This window comes from Pseudochaenichthys georgianus, chromosome 9, assembly GCF_902827115.2.
Source record: "Pseudochaenichthys georgianus chromosome 9, fPseGeo1.2, whole genome shotgun sequence".
NCBI lineage: Eukaryota > Metazoa > Chordata > Actinopteri > Perciformes > Channichthyidae > Pseudochaenichthys > Pseudochaenichthys georgianus.
Window position 1 is genome coordinate 16,796,832 of NC_047511.1, and position 23,860 is coordinate 16,820,691.

Here is a 23,860-nt window from a genome sequence, read left to right on the forward strand (position 1 = left end):
CCACCAAGGTTACTGCTAATCCAACACATCCTCACTCCCAGGTCGGCTTATGTTAGGGTTAGTCCCCTGTGTCAGCTTTTTCCAACGCAAGAGGGGAGCGGCCGTGTCGGCTTTTTCCAACGCAAGGGGGGGGGGGGGGCCCTTAGCGTACATTTTCAACTTTCCGGGATGTCCATAGGCTTCTATAGAGCTCCCTAAACGTATGTTGTAGAGTAGACGACTTGAGATCGCGAGCCAATGCTACCTAACTTCGTCCTAACTTTTCACCCCCTTACGGCGCCCCTGTCTGCGGACAGGGGCGCCGTAAGGGGGTGAAAAAATAATAAGCATTATGTTCTGTGAACTTAACATATTGTGTTACACAAACAATATTGGAGGGACCTTAATCACCAACTTGACTGCATTCAAATCATAACAACAGAGTCACTGCGCAAACACCATATGACTCCTGAACTTAATTTAAAAACAATTCAGAGTATCTGATTATGCTGGAGATCTGACTTTGCATTCAAATGACTGGAGCACCGATGATGAGGCAGAGCTCGAAGGGAAGCTTGTTGCCAAAAGCTGACTTGTGAAGCGAAGATATGCATGTGGACAAGTAACACTGTTTAAGAAGAGATTAATAGAAGCTAATTCTTTGAGCTAACTAGTGTACCATTTCATCAGATTCATGTATAATTATATTTAACAGAGCCGCTTGGGCTGTGTGTAAATAGGTCAACTGGTGCCAAAAATACCCCAAAGTGTTACTGTACGAGCATCCACATATTGGCACTTTTCTTTCAAGCCTTTTTTCTTTTTTTAATACTCAGTTGCTGTACTAAAATAATTATTTAAAAAGCAGAAAATACAGGATGTCGTAAAATAAATCTGCAATATAAATGGCATGTCGGCCAAAAAACAGACCACACACTCTGAAAAGGGAGAAAATGAGGGCTCGATTCACAGCACAAAAAATATGCTTCATCATTGCTTATCTAAAACACCAAGAGGATATCCCCAGTAGCTATGGGCAGCTATCCTTAAGTCAGTCTATCAGTGTAAGTTATGGTCGACAACTGTACAAAATAAATGCAGTGTTTCCTGTATTGTTGGTAGTCGCTGTGCTCTTTGTAAAACCTAAGCATTCGGGATGTCACTATACAGTTGTGTCAACAATTATACCACCCTGAAATGCTATGGGGGATATGTTTCTCCACAAAGATTTCATAGTATTACATTACTTCCTGTAGTTCCTTCACAAGATCAAACATTCAATAAGTAAACACTTTTATTTTGAGGCAGACATCGGAACAGCGCGTGTTTTCTGCCAACTGCAAGAATCTAGGCTTCACTGGAGCACTACAGTCTGCATATGATCCATTTGCATCCATGCATAGGTTCAAGTTATAGTGAAACGTATCCGAAACTAAAACATGGATGTGTCATTTAAATGTGTGATGTAAGCATGAAGAGTTCCTGTTCCTGTTTTGACCCCTACAAAGGTCGTTGACAATTCATATTGGCTTCAGTTCATGTTATATGCTTTGCTCATGAATACATTAAAGTGACACTCCTGTTGTGTGACCTCTGCAGACCTACCACAAATGAGAAATGCCAGACATGAAACGTTGGGTAACCCTTGTTGTATTAGCACAGGCGGAACCCTCTACTGGATTATATGGGTACTACCTTACCCTGCGAGCATTCTCCCACTGAGACTTCTATAGACGTAGCCGGCCTTGGGCGGGCCTACCTGAATGCGCGCGCATCACACCGTATAAAAGGAGGCCTCACCTCCTGACTATCATCTTACACCTCTCTTCAGCGAGCGGAATAGGACAGACAGTGCCCTGGGTAGAGGGCTCCGCCTGTGCTAACATAACAAGGGTTACCATACGTAACCCAACGTTATATCTCTCACAGGCTCCGCCCTCTACTGGACTCTATGGGTACAGTGGGTGGAGCCGCGATTTATACACGCACTGTCGTCCAACAACAATATTTCACCCTACTGCCCCTGACTGGCTTTTATGGTCAGCAGCTGCTGCCCCACATTCTCCTTTAACCCGGTTGTAACCAAGGAGAAATCTGGGCTGTGGCTGACAGAACACACCCTGCTGCACTTACCTCACAGAAAGTGTGCTCAAAAAACAGTGCCCCCCCCCCCCCCCCCCCCCGCCCATAGACGGATGGGGAGATCCCCCTCGGCCCCGAATGGGCTTACTACACGCCTGCCTCCCTGAATCCCTAAGGATAACAGGGAGAGCGTCAGAGCCCACGTCCCACACTCAAACACTGACCCCGTGCAGAGTGTGTGGACTAAAGTGTGGAGGGCTACCCCCCTCCTGCCAGGAGGAGAGTAGTCCTCCAGCCCTGTAAGGGCCCAGTGCGCCCCCCCCGCCCCTCCCGGGACCCTCAGAAGGCCCGAGAACAGCGAAGGCGCATTACGTCCGGGGAGGGGGTCAGATGCCAACTGACCCAGAACCCCCCTCCCCCCTACAAGTCCTGTGTTGCCCCCGCAAAAAACCTTATGAAGGGGCATGGCGTCGACCAAGACGCCGCTGTGCATATATCCTCCACACTCACACCGTTGAATAAGGCTGTTGACGCAGCCACAGCCCGTGTGGAGTGTGCACGAACCCCCGTGGGGCAGGCTCTCCCTGCCTGTCCGTAGGCATGTGCAATGCACTCGCAGAGCCAGCCTGCCAGGCGTTTCTTGGACAGAGCTTTCCCGATCACCCCGCCCCCGAAGCACACAAACAGCTGTTCGGTGCGTCTAAGGGCAGCCGTGCGCTCCACATAACATGCTAGCGCACGCACCGGGCAGAGGAGGTGCAGTTTAGCTTCCCTGGTCCCACCATGGGGGGGAAGACTAAAACCCCCTAACTGAATAGCCCTTGACTTGAACGCACTCCTTAAGCTCTTGGGCACAAAGGAGAGGTTCGGTCTGAGTGTCGCGCCACTCTGGTCACCCCGAATCTGTAAACAGCTCGGGTGCACCGACAGAGCAGTTAACTCGGACACTCGTTTGGCTGACGTTAAGGCAAGAAGCAAGGCTGTTTTCCACGACAATGCTTTCAGAGAGGAGAGCTCCAGAGGCTCAAACGGCCCCGAGGCCAGAGCCTCGAGCACTAGGGGCAGGTCCCACTGTGGGGTGGAGGCGTGCACTACTGGGCGCAGCCTCCTGACCCCCTGTAAAAACCGCGACATCAGTGGTTGACTAAAGGCTGACCTGCCGCCAAATCCCTCAAGGCAGGACGAGATGGCTGCTGCATACACTTTCACTGTTGAATGCGCAAGCCCTCTGTCCACCAGTAACTGTAAGAAGGATAAAATAGAGCCTAACTCACAAGATAGGGGCTCTATTCTCCGCTCCTCACACCATCGCTGGAATCCTAGCCACTTTGGCCTGTAACAGGCTGTGGTGGATCCAGCTCTAGCTGCCTGGATAGACTGAATAACACTATCAGACAATCCACCCTCTCAGCCTGTCCCTCTCAGGAGCCAAACCTGGAGAGGACGGCCGAGAGTGGGTAACGCCCCGATTGCACCTGCCTCTTGAGACATCGCCCCCCAGAACTGGGGAACCGCCCAGGGCTGGCCCACCTTCATCTGTGTCATCTCTGAGTACCACGGCGCCCCAACGCGATCCGGAGCCACTAGGATGACTGACAGACGTTCTCGCCTCACTCTCCTCAGGAGGGGGAGAATGAGACGCACCGGTGGAAAGGCGTATAGCAGCTTCCTTGGCCATGGCTCGTGTGCAAACGCGTCCACCCCCAAGGGTGGGTCGTCGCTCCGAGCCACGGAGAACCACAGGGCACAGTGGCTGTTTCGCCGGCTGGCGAACAGATCCACTTCCGCTCTCCCGAACTAGGCCCAGATTTGCTTCACCACCCTCGGGTGAAGCACTCACTCGCCTGGCAGGGGGCCGCTCCTCGACATGAGGTCGGCCCCTCTGTTCTCCAGTCCCGGGATATGGAGGGCTCTCAGAGATAACACCACCTCTGAAGCCCATAACCACAGTTCCTCCGCTGTGGTCAACAAGGCGGCAGATCGAACTCCGCCCTGCCTGTTGATGTAAGCCACTGTGGTGCTGTTGTCGCTCCTGACCATTACATGCCTCCCTTGAATTAGGGGCCTGAAATGCTGGAGGACTAACACTACCGCCCGTAGCTCTAGGAGGTTGCTGTGTCGAGACTCTGTTAGAGCCCAGCACCCACCTATAGCCCTCTTCAGGCAGGTCCCTCCCCATCCTGTTCTGGATGCATCCGTGAACACTGTGATGTAGGAGGTCACCCGTCCCAGTGGAGACCCCCTCCGGAGGTGATCTGGAGACCCCCAAAACCGGAGGTTGCCCTCCACTGAGGGGGGGATGGTCACCAGCCTGTGCCTCTTGGGATCCAAGCGCAGACTGGAGAACCACCTCTGCAGGCGGCGCATATGTAGTAACCCTAACGGGACCACCATGTGAGCAGCCACCATGAGACCCAGTGTCTGCATGACAGTAAAAGCTGTCACTATTGCCCCCTGTCGCAGCCTGCGCACCCCCTGAAGAAGGGACGCACGTCTGCTCTCTGACAGGGTGGCGCGACGCGCCTGCATCGAGCACCACACCCAAATACAGCGCCCGTTGGTGAGGTATGGGGGTGCTCTTTTTCCAATTGATCGCAAAGCCCAATTTGGTCAGGTGTGTAATCAATTGTGCTGTGCAAAACATTGACTGTTCCCGTGACCCAGCCATAATTATGAGGTTGTCTATGTAAAAGAAAACTCTCATGCCGTGTGTGCGCAGCGGTTGAAGCGCTGTGGCCACACATTTGCTGAATGTGCGTGGGGATAGGGAATAGCCGAACGGCAGCCTATTGTACTCGTAGGCTATTCCCTGCACTGTTAAAAAATATTTGTTGACTCAACGTGACTAAGTCAAGTCATCTTGTTGCTGTGACTGAGTTAAGTTGTGTCAAGTTGATTACACATTTACTGGCAAGTCTATTACACTTCAATACATTAGTTGATACAACTTGTAGTATGTTGACTCAACTTCATGTGTCAAGTTATTTGGACTAGAACATATTAGTTAAGATAACTTAAGAAGATTTTGGTTAAACGTATTTGATTGAGTTCTTAAAAATGTGTTAATCAAGTTGGTTCAACATGTACAACTTTGTTTTTTCAACTTATAGTACCAAGTTAAACACTGTTAAAAATGATTTGTTGACTCAGCTTGACTAAGTCAAGTCATCTTGTTGCTTTGACTGAGTTAAGTTGTGTCAAGTTGATTCAACATTTATTGTCAAGTCTATTACACTTCAATAAATTAGTTGATACAACTTGTAGTATGTTGACTCAACTTCATGTGTCAAGTTATTTGAACTAGAAGATATTAGTTAAGATAACTTAAGAAGATGTTGGTTAAACGTATTTGATTGAGTTCTTAAAAATGTGTTAATCAAGTTAGCTCAACATGTACAACTGTGTTTGTTCAACTTCTAGTACCAAGTTAACTTACCAGGACAAGCAAACTAATAGCTACAAAGTTATACGATACATCAACATGATAACTAGCTTAGTCTAAACTATATTAACACATGAAAAAATAGCTGAAAAGACATTTCAATCAGGACTGTTATTACAATATCAATAACTGAAGAAATGAAGAACCCCAACCCACACACTCATTAACTGTTCAGTGTTGCTTTTTTAATTCAAATAAGTGTCAATGGATGTCAACATATCATAAAGACCTTCCTTGGGACATGCAGACCAAACAAAAAACACCCTCTAACACACCATTGTTTTTGCTCTGGGCTGCTCAAAAACTGAAATTACACTATAGATACAACTGTAATTGAGTCCATTCTGAGGAGTAAGTGTTCAGGGTTGCTGCAGTAAAATGCATAGAAAATTGTATCTCTCTTAACTTAACTGTCAGTCAGAACATTAAAACATTCTAACAGTACTGAAGAGTTGTTCTCCCCCCGCCGAGACGCTACCTCCCCCCGCCAGTCAGCTCCGGGCAGACGGCGCACCCCACCCGGCCGCTCTCTGCTGCTGAGGAGCATGCCGAGGTCGGGCAGCCAATGACCCAAAGAGCCCCTCCGTGGACACGGGGGCTCCGAGGAGATCTTCTCGGTCCTTCTTAGATAGGGCAGTGAGTCCCAACCACACGTGACGAGACGCCACTGTGGCCAAGGAAATCACCCGCCCTGCTGCAGCGGCCACGCCATGAATCAGATTGTTCATCTGACCTATAGCGCGGTCCGAATAATCGCTCCCCTCTTGAGAGAGGAGGGCGGGGGCGACTGCCTGAGGGGTGATCAGGGAGACGCCCAACACGCCGAGATTGTTTGCTGCAGCCGCAATCTGCGTACCGAGCTTGAACATCTTGTCCAGATATTCCAGTATGTCTCGGTCCCGGGGGAGCGGGGGCAGGGGTCGCTTACCCTCCGCCCAACCAGCCGCCCCCAGAAGCAGATGGGCCGCCAGGCTCTCATCAAGGGGGGGCACACCCGAACACGCTGTGTCCGCGCGGCCCTCCACCTTGATGATGCCTGCCATAGCGGCTACTGGGGCCTTCGTTTTAAATGGCTGCTGCCATGTCGCCTGCACACACTGCCATATATCAGGCAGCTGGGGCGAAACGAAGGTCGGCTGCGCTGGATGCACCGGGCCGTAATACCCCTGTCTCAGGCGGCTTATAGGCCTCGGTGGCAGCGGTGGGGGGAGCTGTAGGCCTACACGCTCCGCCGCCAGGGTCATCACCGCTGGGAAATCCCTCCGCGCAGACCTGAGAGTCGGACCTCCAGACACCGAGGCGTCCTCGTCCTCCGGAATCGGGGTTGACTGGCCCCACGGAAGGGAGAACCGGAACGGCACTTCCTCCTCTCCTAACTCGCCCATCTCGACGACGTCGAGCTCCGAATCCTCCACCTCCTCCTGCGGGGCCTCCGCCGACAGGAAATGCTGCCCACGATGCTCACGTGTGAGCCGAGGAAGCATCTGGCAGGCTGAGCATGCCGGTGTCGGGCCCATACAGCTCACGGCGTGGTCAGGCCCCATACATAAGAAGCAGAAGGGGTGTGGATCCGCTCCCGCGATCAGGTTAGGACATTTCGGACAGGTCCTGTGGTCACGAACTGACTCCATAACTCTCTATTCTCTCGTCTTTTTAAGCTCCGTGAAAACACTTCCACTGCTGAAGAGAAAAGGATGATACACCTCCTGATGATAGTCAGGAGGTGAGGCCTCCTTTTATACGGTGTGATGCGCGCGCATTCAGGTAGGCCCGCCCAAGGCCGGCTATGTCTATAGAAGTCTCAGTGGGAGAATGCTCGCAGGGTAAGGTAGTACCCATAGAGTCTAGTAGAGGGCGGAGCCTGTGAGAGATATAACAGCTTTTACCTCCATACATTCAAATGTCTCAGGTAATATATGGCCCATGGTTATGAATGTTTTACTCCTGTTAGTACAATTTGTACATGCTTACCATGCCTGCCATTCATTTTTCAAACCTCCAGTATGTTTTATGTTTGATGAATGAGGTTTTCTACATCCTCAGAGCGTACTGTTCTCCATTTAGGCAAACAGCATCAAAAATGACTTGTAGGATGTAAACCAGCTTGGTATTAGTACAGTGAACACTTCATCAAACATGTTTTCCTTATTTTTAAGGTTTTTTGTTAAAGTCACATTAAATCCCATTCACTGAATAAGTAAAAAAGACTGATACTATATATTGATATTAGTCGGATTTCATATTTTCAAAGCTATGCAAATGTTTCACCTTATTTCAAAACAAATGTGTTCTTCCCCCCCAAAAGTCTGAAAGATCTTAGATGTACCCTGGGACTCTCCACCTCCAAACTTCATGGCAATGCGTCTTCTCCAACCGACCTGGAACTTTAAATCTAATGTGGCATAATAGGCAGGGAGAAAAGAAGCAAATGGTCACAACATGCAGACGTTACAGCACATTGCACAATAGACAATCTGGTGAAGCAAAAAGGACAGCTGGGAAGCGGCTAAGGGGATTAGGAGCAGGTGTGCAGGTGTGTGTGGGAGTCAGGTGATGGGTGGAGGCAGTAAACACTAAGAACTATTGCCTGCGGGGCAGGAAGGGAATAGCAGGCTCTCAGACAAGCCTTTTTCCGATGACATTTGACATTTCGCAGCAGGAAAAGTGCAGGTGTGAATAATTTAAATGAATGATGAATGGATTTCAGCTGCTTCTGTTTCAGGGTCAGGTATTCTGCATGCTGGCTCACTGTCTTGAAAAAAATGGAGATAATAATGTTACTTCTTACACCTGTGATTTTTTCTATTATGACAAGTCAAAATGTCATCTATGAGAAAGGGCTGTCAGGGAGCCTGACAGCATACAAAACACATATGGGCTCTCACCAGCCAGGAAGACAAATCAGGCAAGGTCTAAAGAAGGGAGGCAAATAGATTCTTCCCTCAGCCTAACCTAACCTAACTTCCTCCCCATCTTCCTACCCCCCTTACACAGACCACGCCCATTTTTTACTTACCTTAATTTTTATCTTAAAACATCTGTAAAGTTTCCTGAATTGCATTGTTATGACATTATTGCAGTCACAAAACCAGTACGCAGACACAGAAGGTAAAAACAGTGTCACTATTACAGCATTGACCTACTGAACAATAACCCTTTAGATACAACAAACAACCAAGTTGACCCCAACATCTTTGTTTGTTTTCTTATTGATTGCAATGAAGCTTTTGAGGCATCTCAAGTTGTAAGTTCCTAATATAAAATGTCTAGAAACGCTTTTGATTAAGTTCAGTTTTAAGCGCTTTCAAGTTGATATTCAAAGGAAATGGATATCAATTCAAATGACGGGCTGTCTGGGAAGAAAGAAAAGTATTCAACACGATAAATAAGAAATTATAGAATATAAAAAATATAAGAGCCCTTGGTAAATGGTCAGAAATAATGTAAACTGAAGGGGTTAAAACACCATTATGCTCCTTTTTAAATGTGTCAAAATAGACATGTCCTGTTCTATTCAAGTCCTTCACACGCAGAAATCTGCTATGCACAAGCCAAATCTTTAAAAGAGCATTAATGCATTGCCGTCACATCATTTTTGCATTAGTAATTGTACGGTATTCATTTTATAAATTCCACCCACAGCACTAAGCTGTCAGAGCCTTATTGTCAAGGCTGTAGAAGTAATAGAGGCTCTTTGCTGAGGGGTGGACATTTCAATTTCAATGTTATCAAAATCATTTTTTTTTTCTCACAGCAGCATAATTTCTGATACATAAAAATGTCAATAACCATAGAGAAATTCAGAAGACATACAACAAACACGCCCTGCATAATGGGCCTCTGGTGCATTTCAACACATACTGTAATAATATCAGTTACAATCAATAAGCCCAATCTCTCATACAAACACACACACAAGGTAGACAATCCCTTCTATATGAAAAGATGATTTCGATGACTCATGGGACCTGGCCAAAGGCTTGTTTATGGCTCCAAAGAGGAAACCATATCGTGAGCCCAGAATCTTTGAAATAAATCACACTAACTTCTTATCAGCTTAAATCAGCTTGTGTGGATTTTTACTGCATATTACTCAATACCTCTGAGGATGTTATGCAAGAAATATCATAATCTGCAGTAATACTGCACATCAGTCAGATCAAGATTCATACACAGGCGTTTCCCCAGCCCCGGCTCCAGTTTGCTCTGCCATCATTATATCTCTCCGGTTCTCTAAGCCAGCACTGGGACTGTCTTGCATGATGATGAATATGACCAGCCAGTAAACCAATGCATTCATCTCTGTGGGAATCCAACGAGGAACAGTCACCTAAGAATGCAGTATGAATTGGAATTCATAAATAATTGGTGAGAAAACACTATGAGGCAATACACAGAAGGATTGAGGTGGAGGGAGTCAGAAAACCAACGGAAAAAGTCCCAAGTATGGGTATAAATATTGTGGTGAAATAGCTTTTCAGGAATGTAACTAATTTAAAACATATTCAGAAACTATTTCAAGCACGCTGATACCAGGTAGCCATTTTAAATTCATGCCATTGTTTGTTGAAGGTAACAGATTGAACAGATCACTGCACATAAATTAACAGATAATCCTGGCAGGCTCGAGATATTACGCCGTTATTTGCTTGCAGTGTAACACCAACGGCCTCACCCAATCTCCGTCTTGTAAACAACGCCATGATGCATATGCCCCGCCATATGCTGGCAGAGTTGATGACTGAACTGGTGGGGTAAGGGTAATGGATGTGTCAGACTGAGGGGGAGATTCAGGTCAGGGTGTTTGTGTAGAGGCACATCAGGGCCGGCTCCTTACTGCATGGTGGAATATATTAGCTTCATGAATAGCAAGGGGTATACTGGCACTGACTGTAAATTTGCCAGCAGAGCCCACCAGCCCTGTTGTGCCACAAGGTGATAAAGTAGCGTCTCGCCGGCTGTACGAGGGTCACATAAAAGGGTCTCAGTTTGTGGAATCAACATCATATATCCAATCTCTCACTTCTATAGACACAGCTTTAAATTACTCAGACGAGACTTTTTCTTTTCCCTTTTTTCTTGCTCCCATAAAAGATAATCATGACAGGGTAAATCACTTATCCACCAGAGTTTAATCCCTTATTACAAAGCATTGTATGCTAATGGTGGGACATATACTGAAAGAGCCTTGGGCAAATGGTTATAGAATGTTTAGTAAGTGGTTTAAACTGTCTGCAATTTTGCTTTGCAAGGAATTCAAAGGGAAACAAATGTTACTCCTACCTTGAACTCTCTATCAAGGCCTCTTAGTTATATCAGATGCCTGCCAAGCTGTCTGTGGAGTTTTATAACCTACATCAAATGTATAAAATGAGTAAAGAAAGTTAACAACGGCATACAAAATAAGCATTATTTGTTGCCCATGTTACACAACGCACCTTTAATAGGGTGTATTTTTTGTTTGTCCGGAGAGACGATTAAGTGTCATTGGTGTCCAAAAACATAAATTTCTTCCACAGTAATCCTGTGTTTGACATTTATATATGTATCCATTTCAAACTCTCTTTGAGGGAAGGCCATAGTATAACACATTGCTGGGCCAATATAGCTTGACATTGCAATCAACTTGCTGTCGAGTCTTAAATTCACTCAGAAAAGTTTCCCCAAACCAAGAAGAAGAGTATTTCTTTTTATTAGACAGCACGTCTGCACTTTGATCCTCAAAACTTACAGGGTTCAAAAGCTCCATAAAAGGCGGTTGTATTCCCTTTGAAGTGGCATCTATTTTAGGTAACATTTGACATATTGCATTGGAAGTTTTGGGTCCAAAATCCAGCTGCAACGCTAATCTTATATTATTATTATTATTATTATATTGTCTTATATTGTCCCCTCCTGACACAGAAAGCAACGCAGGTTCTGGTCCAGGCTCTCGTCATCTCACGCCTACACTACTGCAACTCCCTCCTGGCTAGTCTACCTGCATGTGCCATCCGACCTCTGCAGCTCATCCAGAATGCAGCTGCTCGTCTGGTCTTCAACCTTCCTACATTTTCCCACACCACTCCGCTCCTTCGCTCCCTTCACTGGCTTCCGGTAACTGCGAGAATCCACTTCAAGACAATGGTACTTGCGTACCATGCTGTGAATGGTGCTGGCCCTTCCTACATCCAGGACATGGTTAAACTGTACACCCCAGCATGTGCACTCCGCTCTGCATCAGCCAAACGGCTCGCTGCACCCTCACTGCGAGGGGGACCCAAGTTCCCATCAGCAAAAACCATGGATGTATAATAAGAACTGGATATAGCGTGGGAGGCGGGGACTCGTTCTTTCCTATGAGAGCTGCTCATTGGCGCATGAGGACAAAATGGCACAAGTTTTGAGACAGCGAAACGTCACAGATTACCCAGTATGCCTGGCTGTCAGAGCAGAAGTACCCGTATGTGCGCTCATAGAACATGCGCAGTTGAGTTTCCCCTTAAGCCCCGCCGCCCGAGCTCCCACTCTCAGATGCACGTTCATAATGCCTTCCATCCATCCATCCATCCATCCATCTTCTCCCGCTTATCCGTGGTCGGGTCGCGGGGGTAGCAGTTCCAGCAGAGAGCCCCAAAATGTATTTTCCCTGGCCACATCAACCAGCTCTGACTGGGGGATACCAAGGCGCTCCCAGGCCAGCGAAGAGATATAATCCCTCCACCTGGTCCTAGGTCTACCCCTTGGTCTCTTCCCAGCTGGACGTGCCTGGAACACCTCCCAAGGGAGGCGCCCAGGTGGCATCCTAACTAGGTGCCCGAACCATCTCAACTGGCTCCTTTCGACGCGAAGGAGGAGCGGTTCAACTCCGAGTCCCTCCCGGATGACTGAACTTCTCACCTTATCCCTAAGGGAGACGCCAGCCACCCTGCGGAGAAAACCCATCTCAGCCGCTTGTATCCGCGATCTCGTTATTTCGGTCATGACCCATCCTTCATGACCATAGGTGAGGGTAGGAACGAAAATGGCCCGGTAGACAGAGAGCTTTGCCTTCTGGCTCAGCTCCCTTTTCGTCACAACGGTGACGAAGCAGCGGGAGCGGTACTGCAGTCGCTTTACCGCTCCCGCTGCTCCGATTCTCCGGCCCATCTCACGCTCCATTGTTCCCTCACTCGAGAACATATGAAAACGTTCATAATACCAAGGAGAATAACTCTCAGAATAACGTTATTAGCACATGTTACTACTTGAGGACCTAATGTTTTTAATAAGGGCTATACAAATGTTCATACTGGGTAGTTTATTTTGTTAAATAAAAATTATCCAACCGCCGTTTGGACACAACGAATATTTTCCTCAGAGTCCGGTACACTTCCTGGGGGCTTGGCAAAAACACGTCGGTTTGCTATCCTGGCTCCAAAATGGTGGAATGAGCTCACATTACACATCTTCCGGTGCAGACTGAAAACTCATCTCTTTCGACTCCACTTTGAGCAATAAAATGAAAAAATAAAAAGCACTTGTTCTTTTTGTTTTGTTCTGGGAATGTCATTTTTGAGCCTGAGACCTGGAAAACAGGCTTGGGGCTTAACAGGCTAAGCACTTATATACTAACAATGCACTTATATACTAACAAAGGCTTATCTAAAGCCAGTTGAGTAGCACTTAACATGGTTTGGCTCTATGAAACCTGATGTACTTATATGATTCTGTTTTCTTCAAGTTTGTATCTTCTTGGTCGAATGCACTTATTGCAAGTCGCTTTGGATAAAACAGCTAAATACAACGTAATGTAATGTCTGGGAAATGTGATTTAAAAATACGACAAATCCTCAAGTCATTCTTTTTTATGGAGAAGATATATTTTAATTGTAAGGTGACAGACAAATAATCATGCTTTGTCAGTGAACAAGCTTACATTTGTTAATTAATGTCTATTTAACAATATTTTGCAGAAGGTATCAAATAAATCCAATCTTCCGTCATAAATCCCAAGTAAACCGTGTTTAATTTCCTTGCTGAATTGTCCTTGAATGCTGCATGTTTTCCCACAATGAGGAGAGAACAGGGATCAATAGTCCAGTTGTTTCCTGCTATGTGCTGAATGCCTGCTTGGTCCCAGTTAATTTACTTAATGAGCATCAGAATTAGTAATTCTCATTGAGAAAAGCATCCTCACAATTAACCCTGAAATCCCTAAGGGGTCCTTAAGAGAAAGATTCAACCATGTGCTCATTGTGACTGTGATTGTTAGACAAAGCCTTTGCCACTCCACTGAAACGGCATATCAATCACATTATGATGGAGAAGAGGCTTCAAGCTGAATGCCAACAAATAGAGCTTTGGCTAACATATGCCTTTGCAAACGTCCCGAAAATACAAAAAAAAATGTTAATTGTACCGTTTTGCAGATTTTAACAGCTGGCAAATGCTGGCAAAAATATGCATCTTTCAAAAAAAGCCAGATGCACTACTTCTGTCATGACCTTTCCCAATAAAACTCTTTAGAAACATAATTATCGCCTGCTAGTATTTCGCCTGAATATTGTGTTGTTTATTTGTCATGTTTTGATATGTACAGTGCCTTGAGGCAGACAAAAACGTCCAAATGGCAGCTGTCGCCCAACAACATAATTCTGCTGTCATATGGATACTTTTTGAAAATGATGGATGAACTTTAATGAACAAGGTAAAGTTCTTTCCAATTCTGATTCTGTACTAGAGATACAGGGTTTCCACAGTAGTGTGTATCAGTTTCATAATTGTTTTAAGCACCTAATTGTCGCACTCATTCATCTGACACTGAATAGAGATACATTAAGATTTCTGCCATGATTAGTAGCGAGACAGATGCTTTTGTGTCGAGCGCATGTTGTGCCTTTGGTTTGAACTGGGATTTCTCTTATTCAACAGGGAGCTTTTGTTGGAGCACCACCCAAATAAAAGGTTAAACAATAATCTGTTTTAATGGTAAAAGCAACAATACACAATACAGAGCACTCTGCAATAGTACAACATACTGAGTACTCCGGGCTCAATTCCTACCACCGTGTGATATACGCACCACGACAGCCAGTCCGAAAAAGAGCGCTGAGCATGAGAATATCATAATATTTATACACACAAGTGGGGAGGAGTGTGTCGGTTGCTCCTCCTATTTGTTATTGGCGATTTCACTTCTGGGCGAGCCCTGGACCGTGAGCTGGTAGGTCTCCATTGGCCAGTTTCACTTCTGGGCGGGACCAATACAGCGAATCAGAGTTCTGGGAAAAAGTATTTTACTTCTGAACAGAGCGTGAGAGCTTTGGAAGTAAACAAGGACAGAGTCAATCTTTATCTTGCACCTGAATTCACTCCTTTACTTTCCCAAGGAACATTTCACACAAACTATTCTTTCCCAGACAATCAAACATTGTACACAGATATATTGGTGCCTGAGATTATATTGGCCCCAGAAATAACCTTGAAAAGAATATGTGTGTGTGCTGGTATCTGGGTCAGTGAGTGTAAGTGAGAAGGTTATATATATAGGATTACAGTAAAACAGTCCCAAATAATACATGTTCACTTCAATACAGATTAAAATAATACATGTTTACCTTTAATACAGTTTAGAACAGGGATGGGCAAATGGCGGCCCGCGGGCCGCATGCGGCCCCCACCTCCTCTTTTTGCGGCCCTCATATTAATTTATAAACAATGTAATTAATTAAAAAAAAATTAATTAAAAAAAATATTATTTTTTTTTCATTTGTTTTACTTGTAGTACTGATAACGTCCACTAGACTCCTAGTTACGTCGCGAGCTGCGTACATGATTTCAAATACCACAAAATTATCTGTGATGCATTTGTGTGTATTGTGTTTGTTTCCCGGGGAAACCCTCACAAGAAACACCGGCTGTTGTTATGCCTGCTGTGACGTTAAATTGCCTCTTATAATTATGCCTTTACAAGCTTAAAAGTTGAATTTATCATCTGAATTTGAATTTCTTAAAAAGACTTTGTTTATTTGAAATCAGATGAAAACAAACTGTCACGGACCCTGCCGTGTTATCTATGATTACTACGCTTTTCATTCATAATTTCAGCGGGAGGGAGGGGGAGTGGCGCTGAGGAACAGCAAAGTGCGGGCGTGTTGACATTCCCCTTATTGTGGAATAAGGAGAATGCAGAGACTGGCTACAAGTGTTTTAGGTTCAAGTTAGACAACTAATGTCTGGGTTAATCTCAATACACACAATTTCCGTGCTTTCCAATAGTTTAAAATAGCTTTATTCCACTGTTTAATAACCTGTTCAATACAAACATGCCACTTGTACAAATGAAATAACATTTCTGTGAACTGATATTTGTTTAGTGAGCTTATTAGAGGATGTTCCCATTTATTGGGGATGTTCCCTTTGATTGTAAAATGTCAATGAAGATGTCAGACTTAGGCTGCGGCCCCACGAGGACGAAAACGGCTAAACGCATAGGATTAACGCAAACGCAATCGCAAACGGCTTCCGTCCACATGCAATAATTATCCGGATAGTGTCTGCCCACACGAGACCGCTCCGTTTAGCTCCAACCGCTGGAGAAGCTGCAGTACATATGCAGGAGCCTGTAGGTGGCGCTGTAACTTCCTCCACAAAAGCAGCGAAGAAGAAGGTTGTCATGGTTGCCCTTCTGTTTATTCTCCGCGGTGGGGGCCGAGGGAACCGGGCAGAGTTTTTCGCCAGTCAGCGTGTATTAAAGTTTAAATCTTTCGGACAAAATTATAAAAGTGCCGGTCAAAGGTCTTCTTTGTTATTTATTGAGCTTTAAAACAAATGAATAACGACTCTATATAATATAATGATAAAATACACGGAGCCTCTCTTTTTCCTCCCTCTCTTCGGACAGCGCCAGTGTCTGTCTCATGCAGCAGCTCATCCAGTAATCAGTGACCCGGCCGACTATAAAAATAAACATATTTATAACTAGTTTAGGGAGTTTGAGAGGTAATTAAAATAGCTAAGGGTGATGATCTGACTTGAAGTGTGTGTTTTGCTGCAGAGGGAGGAGCTGCGTGTCTCCCTCCTGTCAGATTAGACTTCACTCGCGAGAGAAAGATAAATAATCTGAATTCAGGGTGCAGTTTACTTTGACGTGGGGGTGAGCAGCAGAGGTGGGGAGAGGCGGGGCTATTGCCTCATCATTATTGCTGTAGATGTTGCACAAACAACTGTAGCATGGTCAATAGCGTCCGGAGCACGATAGCAACTCTGCGATCCGCCATTGTTGTTGTTGTTGGTGGCGAAACACTTCAGCACTGGCGCGGGGTAAGCTGAGGTGAGCAGAAGAGGTGGGGAGAGGCGGGGCTATTGCGCAATCACTATCAGTGATCTGAAAATGTCCGTATAGGGCGCACACACGGAGCTGTTTGACCCCCCAGAGAGTGGCGTATGCATTTCTATCCACCTTGGGACCCGTTGTCGTTTCCTCAGTCGTTTAGTGCCATATTCGGTCGTCCTCGTGTGGCCGAACGGTCTATATGACACTAAACAGTAACGCAAACGACCGAATTCGTCCTCGTGGGGCCGCAGCCTTAGTATATTTGTTAATAATTACATACAACACATGGAATTTTTGTGTGTTCCAAGTGAATCTGCGGCCCCCTGGTGGCCAGTACATCAATTATGTGGCCCCCACCACCATCAAAGTTGCCCATCCCTGGTTTAGAACAATATCTGTTTACTTTACGTGTCCTTCAGCAAGCAGAAAGTCTTTAATGATCTCTCAATAGAGCCGGCAGTCACACTTCTCATTGTGAAATAGCAGCACCCACTCACTAGTTCCTCACTTCCACACTTTAAAGACATACAAAAGTGACACCTTTTCTTTGAAGTTGTATCTTTAAAACTTGGATAACACATGGTAAAGATTAGCGAAGAACTGCTACGTTTAGTGTTGGTAGGAAACAGATAAATGAACAGGAGTCCAACCTTAAAAAGTGCTCATTAAATGTTACTCTACATAAACTTTTCTTCCACATACTTCAATATTATTATTATTTGTCTTTATTTATTCTGGAAAGTGGTTCTATTTCAATAAGCATGCATTATATGTTTCTCTGTGTTCCTTCTTAAATTCTTGGAAACAAAGACCCATTATCTGGAAAAACTGTTGACTCTTGATGATAGATGATCAAGAAAACGTGGCTCTTCGCTGCACATGTTCTGTTGATGAATTGCATTCTGGATGCAATGGTTGCGTTTGCTAATCGTAGCTTGGTTATTTAAATATTACAGGTTTGTACAGATGACCAATGTAGAACTAACACTCAGTGGTCTGCAGTGTTTTCACTCCACATTATGCTTGAATCCATGAATTTGGCTACAACCTTGTGTATTTGTTGCGTCAAATTGTTTCAAAGTCATAATCATAATCTAAGTACACTTATCTACCATCTGATTTTCCAGGTAATGGATTTTATAGTAATGCATCTATAAAAAAAAGACTGGTTCTCTCGAAGGAGATTCAGCTGATAAGGTGGGCGTGCTTTACCTTGGTTGTTCATTGGTCACAACATGGCCAAATCTGATTAGCTCATCGTCAGACAGGTTTGACAGGTGGTTCCGGAGAAAAAGAAAGAGAATCGTATTTCCTGAAATGTCCATATCTCTTAACACACTGAAGACACACATTTATGTATAACAGACATGAAAAAGTGAATTTTTCATAATAGGTGACCTTTAAAACATATAAGAATGTGGTATCTTCCTTTACTTTCACTATCACAGTATCATCACTGAAAAAAGCAAATGGATTAGTATTCAAGACTATATATTCAAGTGTTTCAAGACCTTCAAGCCAAATATTTTCTTATCTATTCTTATGCAAGTAAATTAAACCTGAAAGACGCCATAGTTTGCTACAGGCAGAGTAGAAATGCAAGGTTAGAGAGTGCGCTGTTTGCACACTAAGGACCTGTGGACCAGCACATTTGTTAACTCTTAAAAGTGGAATTAAATGGAGAAGTGTTTACTGCACAACGTTGTGTCTCAATTTGTTTATATATTTATTGAGGCCCGTTAGCCTTGACATGCATTTTAAACACTGGAAGGGACAGAGCTGCAAGTTTGCTGTTGCCTGCATTGCTAAGCAAAACAACTTAAAGGTCCATTCACAAGCTGATGCCTGACCTTGTCTTGTATGTCCTCAGAAGCTTCAAATACAGCTGGAATCGCTCCTAAAAGCCAAAGGGATTGCTTTTCCATTAAAAGTAGAGTGACACTGGTTTTATTTATTTTTTCTCTTTTATTATAAAACCCTGCAAGGGCACAGTGTATTACTAGAGTTGTTCATGAATGTTACGAGTGGATTTAAGAAAATATATTTGTGTGAGCACTTCCCATATACTGTATCTGTATGAGTCACTATGTTATTTGACACTGGAACTGGCTTTGTATTGTAATCCTGCAACATGGGTTACATTTTGATTCATGGATTGGTTTTATAAAAACCTCCCTGACATCTGCTCTTCACACCTTTGTCATAGTGAACATTTTTTATCCGGGAATCTTTCACATCTCCCAGTAGACTCTGCATATTGCTTGTCCCTGTAATATCTGAATTTCTTTGTACTAGTATTTTTGTGAATGTAGGTTTTTGTAGCCTACATTATGGCCATTTCTGCCCAAACACTAATCTTAATGTGACAAATAGCATTAAGGTGGAACGATAAAGAAAACATGTCACGACACCCTGAGCTCACCTCATTTATCTGCTTCCCTACTAAACGGTTTACATCAATTGTGATATACTCCCTATCTATCTTCACATCCATGTACACACACACTAGTTTTCTGTTTAAGGCCTTCCTACTCATATATAGTAGTATGCCTGCATACAGAAGTACCAGCGTGCTGCGGCTCATTATAATGTGGAAAGATTCCTGGGGAAAGGGATGCAGATGTTCTATAAGAAGCAGCAGCAGGCTTGGGTATAGCACAGTTACAGTATTTGATGTCTTCAAAGCCAGGGAATATAAAAAACCGACTGAGGAGGATACAGTCTGTGATGTGAAATGGATGAAACGATTGCAGTCTTAAACTCGTTGCATTAAGAAGTGTGTGTTACAGTAGGTGATGCAAAGGAGCAAGTCTTTAGTTTTTAATGTTGGAATAGTGAGTTGAGTCCCAACACACAATGGCTGAAAATAAGTATCTCTGGCTGTTCGACAAAACATTTTTCTCTGAGACTATAAAAACAAAAAAACATGACTTTTTAAAAGGTTTCTGCTATCAGCTTGAATTGTAGCTGCACAGTAGTTTCACCATTGTGACATAGTGTCTTATACATTTGACTAATCGTCCACAGTAATAAGAAAGAAACTGCAAAAATATGTCTTGGAGGCATTTAGAAGTCTTTAGCTAATGTTCCATTTAACGGACTAAAGAACAAATGTTGAATTGAATAAGTTCTATTTGTCTGTCTTGATTTTGCCAAATGTACTCCCAGGCAGAAACATTAGATAAGCATGAAAGCGATCCACTGTGTTTTTGCTTTATAGCCACAATCACGTTACAAGTTATTTATTGTCACATGCACAATAATAACAGAGAAGCAGTCGTTGGGGATGAACATCTTAGATCTGCTTCTTAAATACTGTATGTATAAAAAGAAAAATGTGAAAATAACAAAGGGGGTCTAAAACACAAAACAGAGATGACATACAACATATAGCCTATAAATTATAAATACATATGAAAGGGCACTCGGAGAGCACAGGCCTCTACCAAGGCCAAATGGTGCAGAACTGGATGCTGTGGTCACGTGTGCCAGATGGCAGCAGGCAACACAGATTGTAGCAAAGCTGGCCGAGGTACCTGATAATCCGTTTGGTTATCGTCTTCATTCTTGAGTTTAAAAGGTTCTCCTTAAAGTGCCATATACCGCCATTTGTTTTCTTACAATAAGCTACAAATGTATATTTTCAGTATGTCTCACCAATCATATATCACCTTATTACATGTCAGTCTATGACAGACGTGTCAAACTCAAGGCCCGCGGGCCAAATGTGGCCCGCCACGTCATTTCATGTGGCCCGCGAGAGCTTAAAAGGTTTGATTGTATACAAATAAACAAGTCAAATGCGTGCAGTGACCAAAAACTACATTTCCCACAATACATGCTGATTATGTTACCCGCGAAGTGACGGCATCCCGCCACTAGACTGCAGTGTTTCCACATCGATGCGATTTAACCAACAAGTGGAATTGAGAAATACAAATAATGATCCCAAAATGTCAAGGAAGAGAAAAATTGATGCAGATGGAAGGCTGTTTCAAGAAAGATGGGAAGGTGAATACATGTTTGTGCTTCAAGGAGAAAAACCGGTATGTCTTTTGTGTTATGAGGCGGTGGCGGTTGTCAAAGAGTACAATCTACGTCGGCATTTTGAGACCAAACACGGAGCTAAGTATGCCAAAATCAGCCATCAAGAAAAACAACAAATTGCCCAAGAATTAAAAGGCAAACTGCGATCGCAGCAGAATGTGTTCGCGAAAGCCAGAACCAAAAACAATGCGGCAGTGAAAGCTAGCTTTGTTGTGGCTGAAGAAATCGCACGCGCTTCAAAGTCTTTTTCAGAGGGAACGTTTTTGAAGCAGTGCATGCTGAAGGTCTGTGAGCAGGTGTGTCCCGACCAGATACAGACTTTTAAAAATGTCAGTTTATCAAGAAACACTATCGCGGACCGAGTTAAGGAACTAGCAGGAAACCTGGCAACACAGCTGGCCGAAGAGACACGCAGCTACATAGCTTTTTCATTAGCTGTTGATGAAAGCACAGACAACACGGATACAGCGCAGCTATCTATTTTTATTAGAGGCGTGAAGTCGGACCTCTCTGTCACTGAGGAGCTGTTGGATGTGGCTGCCATGCATGGGACCACAACGGGACGGGACATTTTTGATGCGGTGGAGAAGTCAGTCATTAAAAACGCATTGCCCTGGGAAAACTTGGTGGGATTAACTACAGACGGTGCACCTGCAATGTGTGGAAGAAAAGTGGGCTTGGTTGGACTAATGAAGGAGAAAATGCAAGAATGTAACTGTCACACGCCTCTGATAACGTATCATTGTATTATCCATCAAGAAGCTTTGTGCGGGAAGGTGCTGGGGATGGATAATATAGTGACCACGGTCATGAAGACAGTGAACTTCATTCGGGCGCGTGGCCTGAATCATCGTCAGTTCCAGCTGTTCTTGCAGGAGATGGGCTCGGAGCACGGAGACGTGCCGTACCATACAGAAGTAAGGTGGCTGAGTAGGAGCAAAGTCCTCAAACGATTTTTTGAGCTTATGGAAGACATTGCTCTTTTCATGCAGAGTAAGGGAAAACCCTTGTCTGAACTGTCAGATCCAAACTGGCTGTGTGACTTTGCTATGTTGTGTGACATAACCGAGCATCTCGCCCAACTGAATCAGAAGCTGCAGGGACGCAAACAAGTCATCACGCAGATGTCCGACACGATCACGGCTTTCCAGCGTAAACTTGACCTATGGATGTGCCAAGTGAAACAGGACAATCTTGCCCACTTTCCTGTTTGTCAGAGCATCTCAGCCTCATGTCCCGGTACTTTCTCATGTGCTCAGTTAGCTACCAAACTGAGCCTGTTGATGAATGAGTTTGATCGGCGCTTCTCTGACTTCAGAGCACAGCACTCTGGATTTGCCATCTTTGCTAGTCCTTTCACCACCGACATGTGCACTGCACCCCAACACCTTCAGATGGAGTTAATAGAGCTTCAAAGCGATAGTGGCCTGAGAGCAAAGTTCCAGGATGCTACAATCCAGGACTTTTACCGTCTACTGCCCCCTGCTTCCATGCCACAGCTTCGACTTCATGCTGCCCGTGTTCTGTCTATGTTTGGGAGCACCTATCTGTGCGAACAGATGTTTTCAATAATGAATCTAAACAAAAACAAGCACAGATCACGCATCACTGACGGCAACCTCCACGCTGTTCTACGGATTGCTACAGCACAGGACCTAAAACCAGACATTGACACACTGGCCATGGAAAAACGGTGTCAGACATCTGGTCAGAAAACACATTGGTAAGCATTTTTAAAAACCTAATAAAATATAATTCAACCAAGAAGAAGAATAGTTAAACTATGTGCAATGTAATGATTGTGCTTGCATTTTGTTTTGTGTTTGTTATTTTCAGAACATGATCGTTGGATGAGGATGGTGGAGAGGGGATCCACATGGTGTGTTCAAGGACAGGCAGCATCTCCTCATCAAAAACTAACCTAAAAACTTGACCAATATAGTTGTGGACTGAGACAACCCTTATTGTGAGTTTATTACATATACTACTTTATATGTGTAGAAATGTATTTAGTGTTTGCAGGTTTTATGTGTTTATGCAGACAAATGTTTACTGTAATCAAACCATCTCTCATTAGTTGGATGTATGCCCCCTGCAAGGCTGTGTGCAGCCATTTGTTTTTGTAAAATGCTACATCTGTCACACATGTTCTTAGCAGCTCACAATTGTTGGTTTTACAGTTATTTGTTATTTCAAGTTTTGAACAAAGTTAATGTCATAACTTCTGTTTGATGTTATTTTTCTTTATTAACTTGGATAGTTTGATCGTTGATTGATGGAGTAATGTGGGTTTCATAACCTGACAAATTAAAAGGATTTGTTATAATAACAAAGCAACAAGCAAAGATATTTTTTACATCTATGCAAATATATATATGTAATATTTGTAACTTGAATAAGTAATAAATTCAGAGTTATTTAACATTAAGGAGTAGTTACATTTATTTTACATTGCATTTAGTTACATTGCATTTAGTTACATTTATAAGTTACATCTGGCCCTTTGAGGACAACGATTATGCTGATGTGGCCCTCGGTGAAAATGAGTTTGACACCCCTGGTCTATGACATTAAGCACTGCACTGTCAGCTTTAGTGTGTTAAGGTTAGGGTTAGGGTTAGCCGTTCAACATGTGTCTCCCCTTCCTATGTCACATGCAGGTTCATCAAAATAACCCCCTCTTTCTAGTCAATCAGAGCCGACTGTATGACTGCACTTTTATGTTGCAACTTATAATTGAAGCAAAATTAAACGGTACAATGTATACAGTAGTAACTTTCATAATTGTAATGAGTGTTCCTTCATTTAAAGGTGGGGTAGGTAAGTTTGAGAAACCGGCTCGAGATACACTTTTTGTTGTATTCCATGGAATGCTCTTAACATCCCGATAGCAATGAATATCTGAAGTGCTTTGACAAAAAATCCATGGAAAAATGTCATCTGTGGAAGCCCTAGTACTGTAAAAAGCACGACCAATCATCTGAGCTGGCCCGGCTAAAATAACTGGATGGCCT

General features: G+C 44.2%; 1 protein-coding gene across 1 annotated transcript; it reads left to right on the forward strand.

Moving 5' to 3' along the window:
• Window positions 1-20,538: 20,538 nt before the first annotated feature.
• LOC117452929 (general transcription factor II-I repeat domain-containing protein 2B-like) lies at window positions 20,539-23,203 on the forward strand. The gene is made up of 2 exons (XM_034091750.2): window positions 20,539-22,569; window positions 22,683-23,203. Coding segments are annotated over exons 1-2 (1,869 nt in total). The 5' UTR covers window positions 20,539-20,701; the 3' UTR covers window positions 22,684-23,203.
• The last annotated feature ends 657 nt before the right edge of the window (window positions 23,204-23,860 follow it).

What these genes read in the sequence shown, in the direction of transcription:
- LOC117452929 (XM_034091750.2), top strand. Translation starts at nt 20,702, where the DNA reads ATGCGATTTAACCAACAAGTGGAATTGAGAAATACAAATAATGATCCC.